Source organism: Neovison vison, chromosome X (genome assembly GCF_020171115.1).
Source record: "Neovison vison isolate M4711 chromosome X, ASM_NN_V1, whole genome shotgun sequence".
Classification (NCBI taxonomy): Eukaryota; Metazoa; Chordata; class Mammalia; order Carnivora; family Mustelidae; genus Neogale; species Neogale vison.
Window position 1 is genome coordinate 92,418,964 of NC_058105.1, and position 11,896 is coordinate 92,430,859.

An 11,896-nucleotide genomic window follows, 5' to 3' on the forward strand; every position below is an offset into this window, starting at 1 on the left:
GAAGAATTTCTATTCTCAGTATCATGTATAAAAGGAGTAATAGAACCTCAAAATCAAAAGAACTTAAAAATAACCCAAATCAATCCCCTAACTAACATCTCACTATTTGAGAGAACTGTCAAACCCAAGGCAACTCATTAGAAACTATTAACATTTTCATATAGCAATCAAAGTATTTTAATGACTTGTATACAATATGACCTCATTTGTGTGGGGGAGAGAAATACAGCAGAATATGCTTTTGTATGTGTTGATATAAGAAGTTACCCAATATACCTTTTATCAGTGGCTGCCTGCCATGAAATAAATGGGAGATGGTGTGGGAGGGAGATTTTCTTTTTACTGTTAACACCCTTCATGTAACTTTTCAATTTTGTACTATGTAGAAGTATACATATTCAAAAAAAAAAAAACTGTATGAAGCTATTTCCAAAGTCAAAGACAGGATCATGGCTTCAATCAGAATAATGACAGTGAGAATGGAGAGAAACAGACATGAAATTTAAGATGGAGAAATGACAAGATAGGCAGACTACTAGGACTTTCTAAGTGGTTTCTGGCAAAAATGATTAACTGCCATTTATTAAGATAAGAATCATCAAAGACAATGATAAATTCAGTTTGCATATGTTCAGTTTAAGGTGCCTTCAAGATGCCCAACTAAAGTAATCAAATGGCAGTCAAGTTTATGTGTAAGTTGGGGGCAGAGTGAGTAAAGAAAGTCTAGAACAGTGTCTCGGAGACTTAAGATGTGGTTAGACAAAGAAAGAAAGCCAGAGTGAGATGCTAGGATTCTTTTTCAGAGATTCCCCAATCTGCCTCTATCTCCACCCTCACTCCTGAACTATAGCCTTAGTTTAAACTCAACTGTCTTTTCCAAGAAGGTAGTAACTTGTTTCTTGTACTGAGCACCTTCCATGCTAGGACCAATGCCAAGCACTTTCCTTCTTAACACAAAATGCAACAGCATGCCAGAATCTATGACCACTTCCATTTTACAGATGAGAAAGCTGAGCCTCTGAAAGATGAAATAATTTGTCAAAGGATCACACATCTAGTAAGTGGCAGAAGCAGAATTCTACTCTAAAATCCATTATGTTGCTATCTAACCACCAATACTTCACAAGTAGGATCCTTTCCCCTCCACTTTATCCTTCTTACTGTAGCCAATAATAGTCCCATAAAATCTACTCTGGTCATGTCAATTCCCCCTGAATGAGAGATGAATTCAATGATGTCCCAAAACATCCTATGGCCTCCTATGGCCTACAGTGATGTGAGCCTTCATGTGCTCAGTTACCTTCTCCTAACTCCACCATGACACCCTCTACTCACACTAAACTATTCGCAATTCCTCAAACACCATTTAACTTCATTTACCTCCAACTGTCTGCCCTTTCCTTGCTCTTGCTAAACCTCTACTCAGGTTCGATGACCAAGATGAAATGTTACATCTTCGTGGAGTTTCCCTCACCTACTTACTTCTCCAGTCAAAATTAAATGTTCCAAAATGCTGGAAACTGTGTGGATAATTTAAACTACCCATAATCAAAAACTTTAACTGCTTTATTGGCTCTGTCATTTGAGAGCTCACAGTACTTTGCGTACACAACTTTATTATTATACTTACTACAACATATGATCACTCAGTCTATACACTTTTCTCCAAAGACTATAAGGGCAGAGGCCAGGTCTTACTGTTGCCCAAAGACTTTGCACAGTGCTTCACCACAGCAGGTCAGCAAACATTTCAAAATCAACCAAGCAAAACCAAAGCTTTTCTAGTTCTCATTCTGATATTTGAAATTCAAAAACGTAAAACATTTTAACTACTGTATCTTAAAAACAAATTTCCTCTAAATGTATAAATGACCCAGACTCAATGAACTAAGAGTCATAAAGTTCTTAGGCAAAATTATCTCTTTTGCCCCATATTATGTTAGATTCTATTACAGAATCCTTCCACAATATTGAAACACAAACTCATATATATTTCAGCTAATTATCTGTTTTCTTCTAGTTTTCCAAAGAAATAATTCTTCCATATGTCAAAAAATCAAGGCCCCAAAAATACATACTATTAAGAAGTTATTTCTATGGGCACCTGGGTGGCTCAGTCAATTAAGCATCTGCCTTCAGCTCAGGTCATGATCCCAGGGTCCTAGGATAGAGCTCCACACCTGGCTCCCTGCTCAGCAGGGAGCCTGCTGCTTCTACCTCACCCTCTGCTGCTCCCCCCAACTTGTGCTCTACCACTCTCTGTCAAGTAAATAAATAAAATCTTTACCAAAAAAAAAAAGTTATTTTTATGTGTAATAAGGGCACTATGGCTATGTTTCGGAGACAAACTGATATATCTATGGATTAAATGGTAAGACTAATGCCTGAGATGTCTTTCAAAATAATGGGGGTGAGGGGCAAAATATAGATGAAACAAAACTGGTCATTGAGTTGAAAATAGCTGAAATGGGTAATGATCAGTGATGGCTGGTTGGTTTTCTTCACTTTTGAAAATACTGGAAATTTTCCCCAACAAACTTTTTTAAAGAAGAAAAGGATCTAATGAACATAATGCAACAGATCCATAGCCTGAAAACCCTTTATCTAAAAGGGTTTCTTCCACTATTGTAAATTAAAATGTATTAGATAACCTCACATAAATCTCGTAACTGTAACAAAGTCCAACTTTCTTCCTGAGAATAAACTTAGCAGCAGCAGCATCTTTTATATATTCTAACACAAAATACTTCCACAAACCTGAACTACAAAAAAAATCAGAATACATTAATAGAATGACAACAATTTTAACAATGTAAAAAAGTAGAGAAAAGACAGAATAAAAGAAAAAACGGATTAAAAAATAAAGAAAGAAAATAAAACTCTGCGGCAAACAGCCCAAAAATTGCCTGGGAACCCTGAAACTGTCTAAATAAGGCATCACTCCCAAGCTCTTAATTAGGTCCCAAAGGTCAACCTGGGCAATAAGGGGCCCAAAAGGAAAGTTCATCAAAGAAACAGATGCTAAAGATCAAAATGAAGATTGCAGGGGTGGCCTGGGTAGCTCATTCGGTTAAGTATCTATCTGCCTCTTCATTTCAGCTCAAGTCATGATCTCAGGGTCATGAGATGGGGCGGGGGGGAGGGGGGACCTGGCTCCACTCTCAGCACCTATGGAATCTGAGATTCTCTCTCTCCCTCTGCCTCTCCCTGTGTGTGTATGCACTCTCTCTGTCAATAATAAAATCTTAAAAAAAAAAAAAAAAATGAAGATTGCATAGTGACAAATCACAAAGCCACCTAAAAGGCAAAGAAATAAGACCTAATAGGCACATCTCTACTTCACAGACCCCATCCTCACTTAAGGACCATCCAGTTAGAAAGTATCACAACTTGACAACGCCTTTACAGTTATCTCAACACACACGGTAGAATAAAATCCATTTTTAATCAACCAAAATATAATTCCAGTGTACTCACTATCAGGATGCTTACTGTATTATTTGTAAAGTAATACATATCTAAAGTTTAAAAAAAAAAAACAAAAAATACCAGTACAGAAATCTCTAAAGTATGAAGTTTAAATTCTCCCCTCCTCCTTACCCTAGAGTTATTTTGTACTCCAAGATGACCTTTATTTACTTACTGAGTATCCTTCCAAACCGTGGTCAGAGAACTTCTTAAACTGACCCATGCACACTCATTCAAGGATTCCAAGAATCCAAAGATAAGTATTACTATAAAATGAGATCAGAGAGGGAAGAGAACACACAGCAGATTATCCTTTCAACATATACTAAAAGCTAAAATCTGATCTTAAATCACGTTTTCCTAAACAAAATTACAAGATTCCTTGCTAAAACCCAAATCAAGAAACACCATTAAGAAATAATCCTAAAAAAAAAAAAAAAGAAAAGAAAAGAAAGAATCCTCATCCTATTAACAGTAGCCATTCTACTGAGGCCCAGCCTAGGGTAAAACTCTGAAATTCGATTTTACAACTGTACCAACAGTAAACTAACTGAAAATCCAAGAAAGCAAGTACTGTTTTGCAGAAGCCATCAATGCCTGCCCACCTCCAGCACCACCCACCCAGAGAAAAAAGGTCCAGTCCATAAAAGTGCCCAGGCATGAAGAGCTAACAGGGTCTTTTGTTTTTCTTTTTTGAGGTCCAGTGTTCAAAGTGTGTAATTTGTTGAAACATACCTGAAAACATGGAAAAGGCTGTCTGTAAATTAAACCAGCCCAGACACCATTCTGCAATATCTCACAAATGTAAATAAACCAATTAAACTTGCAAGTGTATTGTAATAGTTTAATTAAATAATTTAGTTTTAAGTGTCTGACAGAGAATATGTTACATAATAGAAATTCTCATTAAATGTTTAAAAAAACTAAAATACATCAGAATATGGTGGGTCTCAGATGCTTTAGTTAATCTTAAACTAGCAACTATCAGTTAACTCTAATAACCTAAAATCCAAAAGCAGTTAGTTAACTTTTTAAACTCCCAAATCAGGAATACACAGTCCAAGAATAGTGAAATCTAACAGTGAGAGACATGAGGAGGACATGAGCCAGGACAGGACTCTGCAAAGGCACTGTTATCTCCTGTCTTTACTTCAGTCAGCCCTGGAATGTGTCAGGTAGGAAAAGGGGTTTTAGACACCAAGTTTTCACTGGTGAAATGAATGATGGTCAAGTTAATGTGACTTGGCTAGAAATACTGTAAAGGCACCTCCACCTGTGTACAAACAGGGTCTAAGAATCCACAAACCCAGGATCCTAATACTCTATACAGTGTAAGTGTAACTCTATGAGTCCCATTCAGCCCTGTGTTCCACTGGGACTAGGTAATTCTGGGATATCGCTACAGGTGCCTCCAATGCACCTTTCCAGCAAGGTTCTTGTTAGACTACCTACAAAGACAAAGACCTGGGACTTCACATGCTACCGGAGCAGGTTCCAGTGACTGCCTTTGTGTCTGCTTGCTAATCAATGTTTCTATGGTTAGCCAAAAGACAAACAGCCATTCTAACTTGTAAAACTGACCCTTATCATAAACTTTCAGGACACTTTACACTATTCTTTTGGCACTGACATTCCTATGCTATATCATTCTTATACTTATCTCACTCCTGTTAAGGAGCTTAAGTTTTCAGTGCAGGCAAGGGATATCTATATTATCTTCATATTCCCTGCATAGAAGGCTTGCATTTAATGTAGTCAATGTTTGTTGCTCTAATGTACTGTTAACAATACGCAAAACTGATACAATTACATGTAAAGCTTCACTTAGAGTACATAAAACTATCAATTTTGCATTCATTAAATAAATTTCATTAATTAACTAGTCTACAAATAAATACATGTGGGCCCTAAATAACCTAACCATCATTTCAATTCTTAGACAGTCTGGTGATGTTTTTGTAACATAAATTAGCTCTCTGGATACCACATTTCAAAAATAATATTAATAATGCACAGCGTTATCAGTCCTTAACATCAGTTTCAAAAAGCTCAAAGGATCACAATGAGTTTCAAAGTAAAAATAAACTTTAACAAACACCCTTTCAAATCTGCAGAAGAATACTGGCAATATACAAATAAAAACTAGATGTTACATAATCAAGTCAGAGTAAGATTTTTTACTCCGTAGCTAGCCAAGCACTGAAGCTTCACTTTAAAACAAGTGGCCCATCACTCCACTTTACCACCTAAGTCACAAAAACCTGTATCTCAGGCAGTTTTTCTTAACCTAAAATATCTAGAGGTGGCCGTCAAATGTTCTCTAGTCATTTCAACTTGTAATTGATTGCACAGAAAGAGGCATCGAGTGAATAAGGCCAAACCTTGAATACCTGTTTATATTTTCCTGCAGTTCTAATTTGTGCCCAGATATGCGAACATTTCTGTAATCTTTCTATAGCTTTTATTACCAGCAACATAGCAAAATTTTAGGAAATATGTAATAATGGCATGAGACCTTCTCCAGGTAAACAATGACGATCATTACTTACAAGACAACTTTCCAAACAAGAAAATACTTTTTATAAACACATGAAATAAAAAACCTAATTTTCAAACACAAAGCATGACATTATTCTACGATTACTTTTGTAATCCAAACACTAAACCTTCTTATATCCCTTTAAGTGCCTATAAACAAACAACAACAACAACAAAAACATAATACAGAATAATTTTAAACATCATCAACCTTGGGGCACCTGGGTGGCTCAGTGGGTTAAAGCCTCTGCCTTTGGCTCAGGTCATGATCCCAGGGTCCTGGGATGGAGACCGCATCAGGCTCTCTGCTCAGCGGGCAGCCTGTTCCCCGCCCCCACCCCTGTCTGCCTCACTGCCTACTTGTGATCTCTGTCTGTCAAATAAATAAATAAAAAAAATTAAAATAAAAAAATCATCAACCTCTAAGTACTATAGTATAAATAAGGTACCTTTAGAACTGACCTAATAATTTTCCCCTACCATCTACATGTAAGCAAACCAAATTTAGGAAAATATATATGCCTTAGTGGATTTTAAACTACCACCATTACCAAAAAAATTTTAAATGCCAACTATTTTAATGCTAATTATTTCCTAGGGAAAAAAGAACACACATTTCCAAATGGTAAACAACCCATCACTTCTTCTAGGTATTCTACATAATCCTTTTACTGATTAACAGAATTATAAAAAAAAAGTTCCAATGAAAGTACTCAGGACAAACTTAAAATGGATGTAAACCTACTTCAAAATGAAAAACTGTGTACTTTAGCAATAGCGCCCCGACACAGGTAAGATTCCCCAGCCCTTTAGCATTATATTACTATAAATATGACTTATAGTATTACTATATTTATTCTTCCTATATTTACTTATAGTATTACTATTTATTCTTCCTATATTTATGCTATATATTGCTATGATGCTTCAATGCAAATCCTTATCCAACTGAAAAAAAGATTAAGCCAAAGTATTTTCAAAAATGTACTTAAAAAGTCTACATTATTTGTTCAAATGTTTTATTTAATACTTTTCAATAACTCCACTGTAATTAAAATGTGAGAATCTTGAATTATTATGTTACCAAAAGATTAATGATCAGCATTAATTCAAAGAGCAAATGGTCAAGATCATGCTGTATTCAAAAACTCTGATTAAGCAACCACTCAGTGTTTACAATTTTTGGATATTTTTAAAGATATTACTACAAAAATAATATACCATATTATTAATTTATTTTTCTAATCCAAAACCCCAAGCATTATATATCAAATGGCAATCATACAAACAGAAATTCCTTTAAGGAATTTAATATAAATGAATCTTACAAAACAGAGAGTAAAAGAAATCAGCAGTTTGGATAAAATATTGTCACACGTGGAAAGGGTACATACAAGTTTAGGGGCAAGTAAGAGACACTTATGTTTAAAACTTTCCAAAGCTTCTAAGTCGAGAGTTATTTTTTCTTAGACCCACAAAATCTGAATTTTAAAGCTTGAAAGAAGATCCAACAAAACATACAGGAATGAAAACATTGAAAACAAGTAGTAATTAGCTAAGTTTCTGTCAGAAATAGAACAGTTCCACAAGGTGCAAACCAAATTTGTTGGGGGGGGTGGAGGACTGGCAGTTAGAGTCATTCAATTCCATTACCTGCCCTCAGGTAAGTAGCCTGAACCAACCCCAACAACAAAAAACAAAAACAACAACAACAAAAAAAACCTACTCTTGTTTTCTTAAGACTTTCCGAGAGTAAAAATTCTAAAACCAACACAGCTCAACATTACACACACACATACACACACACACACACACACACACACACACGTATCTGTTGTTCCCCAGGACTGTTCAAAACATGGGTGAAGCTAAATAATTCAGTACTTCCAGAAGCAGGACCCCAGCTCATTCATTCTACTCGGAATCCAATTCGAACACAAGGTGTGAACTTATATAATGTCAAGCTTTACATTACACATTTCACTGGTATGTTCAGGCTCACAGGAACTGCATGAGGTTTCAAGCACATACTCTAGAATGTTTTAATGTTAAGGCTAATGAGTCTTGACCTAAATAGGTAGGACCTCACAAGCACCAAGTCTGAAGTAATAAAAATTATTTTTTTTCTTCCCCTCAACGAAATACTCACTAATTCATCAGATTATCCAGTATTTTATAAAGTCTTAATTCTTCCCCAAAATATAGTGAAGCTTCACAAGTTTCTCATTTATAACATGTTACTGTATTCAAACATCTAGAAAGTAATGCATACTTTCACAAAAGATATTTGAAAACCTTGAGTTCTTTAACATTTAAACACAATAGCGCATAATAACTGCAGGGTTCAACATTACAATCTGAAATCCAATGTTAAGCACTATCCGCTGGAATCTACTAAATGCAAGCATCCTGAGACATGAATTCATCAACTTGCATTTTACACATTATCCACATGAAACCTCAGATTCCACTTATTTCCTCTTTACCGTAAAAAAAAAAGCAACAGATTCAGCCAAACTTTTCCAAATGTGTCACCTTTGCAAACCATTTTACAAACCCCAAGTCAGACTGTTAATAATCAGTCCAAATAAAGTGATGCTCCTTATATTTAAATATTTTATTTAATCTTTTTAAATGACAACACTGACGGCAGTCAATTATTTTTAGTATCTTAAGTACTAAGAAAAAAATCTTCAAGGCTTTAATTATTGAAGCTTAAGTCATTTCGGAGCTAGTCACTACTCATTTTTCCAGTGATAATTTTAATGAAACCAATGAATACCTACATCGCCAAAGTTTAATTCAAGTTTTCTGTATCAGTCAAAGGCACTAGGCTTACTGAAAAGGATTATTTCTGTTTAGCTTTCTCGTCATTATTTGTGATTGAAACCCCTTACACTTAGTTACTCTGTAACAAAAACAATTACAGATAAAAGGAATTAGGAACTCTTCTAAACCAAACTACAGACAAAAACTGAGAACTAAAAAAAAAAAAAAAAAAAAAAAAAAAAAATCAACTTAAGAATAAAAACCTAGGCCTTAGTCATTTCAAACTTCCTTCTCAATTCTAACAATAAGGCTAGGTGTCAAACGCAAAGCTACTGATTTCAGCTTGAAAAGAAAATGTCTAACGGATGCAACACCTATCGCACACACTCCAAGTTTCACGGTCCCAATTAAGAAAGCGTACAAATATCATTTCAATCATATTTTGGTCAGGAGAGACAAACTGATGCAGACAGATTGAGACTCCACAGCCTTTGTTCAAAAGCTTACGGATGGGCAACTAAATGTGCTACAGGTTGATAAGCATTTACCAGGCTTATGAATGCTGCTTCCAAGCTTGACAAAGGTACAAGAATTCTATATGCAAATCATCTTGGACAATTTTCATTAAACACCATCGAGCTACACACTCCGAAGGAGAGGCCTATTCATCGCTACTATTTATTTCCATGTTTACCTCTCCTCCCTCCCCCCAAGCCCCCCCCTTCACTTTCTCCTCCCACCCTGTCCCGCCATCTTGGGCCGATAGGAGCAGCCATTACTTAACTAAATGACAGTGCCAACAACTTTCCACACAAATAAACAGAGACTACACCCCGAATCCACCCTAGCCTCCCCGGTCAGACACACAGGAAACGAGACTCCAAGAAGAAAGCACACTTAAAAATAACTGCAGAATTTCTATGGCAGAAAGACCCAAAAAGTAAACAAGTCACCTAACTTCAGGTAAAACACCCAGCAGTTGAGATGCATGTCAACAGCCCAATGCAAACTCTTCACGGCCCTAAACTACGTGCAACTTCCCCCTTCTGGGAGCAGGGACGCAGAAAAGCCCAAAACGTTTGGTTAACCGTAGACATTATTAACAGCCTGCCTGAAGCAAAAGAATAAAAACCACGGAAGGCAAGTAAGTCAGAAATTTGGGGATATCTGCACACATTTATGATCCCCTGACACTGAACAGGCACCTGGGAGATCATCGGTCTACTTCCAAAAAGCCGTAAAATGAGAGGCGATTCTGTCGACCCGGTTGAGCTCGGCCCCAAAGCGTTGCTGCCTCTGTTCCTCCAGCTACAAGAGGCGAGAGCGATTTCGCAAGGGTACAAGCGAGGTATCCCAGGGTGGGGGAGAGCAAAGGCAGGAAATAGTTTTCCGGAAGCCCCTCGGCCATCGTTCGTGGCCACAATGAACGCCTGTCGGGCCGCTGGGCCCGGGGCGAGCCAGGCGCCGGCCGGGGAGCCCGTGTCCGCGCTCCGGCCCGCGGGCTGCCTTACCTTGCCCAGTAGGGCCTTCGTCCTGGCGCCATCTTCATGAAACCTCACGAACCCGAAAAGGCGGCTGTGGAGAGAGAGACACGCGGCTCGTTAGAGCTCGGGGAACGCCACCGATCCACCCCTTCCCGAGCCCGAGGCCCCGGCGGCGGCTACCGCACAGAGAGCGCCAAGCCGAGGTGCCCGCCCCGCCGCCGCCAGAGGCAAGCCGCGCTAGGGCTTCCCCGGAGAGCGGCGCCAGCCCGTCCGGAGCCGACCGGGCGGGTGACGGCGGCCCGTACCTGTCCAGTCCGCCGAGCGCCTCCCTCTCCTCGGCTGTCAGGCTGGGGGACGCCTCCTCGCTCTCGCCGCTCGCTTTTCCCGCCGCCATTTTCTTTTCCTCATCACCGAAAGCGGCGGCGGCAGCGGCGGCGGTAGCGAGCGACACTCCGCAGGATTTCATGGAAACGCAGCGAATTCACAACTCCAACGCCGACACCCCCCCCCCCGGGCCGGGGCCCGCAACGACGCCCACAGTCTCCGCTCGGGACCGGCACACCAACTTTATCGCCGCCTCCTCCTCCGCCGCGGACGGCAGCGACGAAAAATCCCAACGCGGCGGCGGTGAAGGCGGCGGCGGCAGGGGCTGCGGAGCCCCCGGGTCGGCAGCGGCGGCGGCTCGGCTGTAGGGTCACATCGCGGGGGCGGGCGGGGGACAGCCACAGGCGGGGACGGCGGGAACGGCCGGAGCGCGCGGGACTGGGGGGCAAGGGGGGTATTCGTAGGAGACACAAACTTCCCCGGCACCAGCACAAAGTTGTTGTAATTGTGTCACACAGCGAACCCCACGCCGCCGCCGTGACCCCCCCTCCGCGCCCGGGCAGCGCCACCAATCGGCGCTGCCCGCTCGCCTCACGTGACCTTTGTTGACTCACGTCAGCCGTGGCTCCACTTAACTTGCTAGCTGCCGAACCCCGCCCACCGAGGCCGCCACCGACGGGGAGCGGGACGCAGGCCAATTCTGGCCGGTGGTTGGCTGCTGGGCCCGTCTGTCGGGGGGAAAGGGTTGGCACCAAGAGGCAGCAGGCAGATAGGTTGTGCTAGTTAAATACACTGGGGCAGAGAATGGAGGGTCCGGGCCGAGTCACCTCCGGAGCAGCGGCGGGATGGGGCGGGGGGGTGGGGGAGGCGGTGTGGGGGAAGGGGAGCGGTGGGGAAGGGCGAGGTCCGGCACCGCCCGCGGCGGGCGTGAGCAGTGAGCGAGGACGCAATGGACGGCCTTTGCCTGCCGGAGAGTTCGGCGGTAGGCCCAGACCACGGCCTCTGCTGTCCCGCGCTCCGGGGGGTCCCGGGCTTCACTGGGCCTGGTAAGGGTCGCCTCGCCGGGTGGCGGCGCACGGCCCCTGACCTCCGCCCTCCGAAGAAGGCGCACACTTTTGGCACCGCTGGAAATAATGGCCTCCGAGAAGAGCGCGCTCCGGGAGCGGCTGCTGGCCCCAGCCCGGAGGCTTGGGCGCCGCCCTTAGCCAGGCCTGCGCTCCCTGCCCAGATCCCCTCACTAGCGCGGAAAGTGAAGGGGGAAGTCTTCTTGACCCCCGGCCGGAGGGAATGAAGAGTCGCCCATGGGGTCTGGC

General features: G+C 41.4%; 1 protein-coding gene across 6 annotated transcripts in view; it reads right to left on the reverse strand.

Moving 5' to 3' along the window:
- Positions 1 to 11,076, reverse strand: part of KDM6A (lysine demethylase 6A) — a 204,510-nt gene extending 193,434 nt beyond the window's left edge. For 4 of the 6 annotated variants that reach the window (XM_044235739.1, XM_044235738.1, XM_044235736.1 and 1 more), the window contains exons 1-2: positions 10,565 to 11,075; positions 10,287 to 10,350 (exon numbers count right to left, since the gene is read on the reverse strand). In XM_044235739.1, coding sequence (XP_044091674.1) covers positions 10,287 to 10,350; positions 10,565 to 10,725 — 225 coding nt within the window. In that variant the 5' untranslated portion in view covers positions 10,726 to 11,075. Of the gene's footprint in view, positions 1 to 10,286; positions 10,351 to 10,564 lie in introns of all 6 variants that reach the window. The other 2 variants (XM_044235737.1, XM_044235740.1) reach the window with 2 other exon arrangements.
- Positions 11,077 to 11,896: the final 820 nt, after the last annotated feature.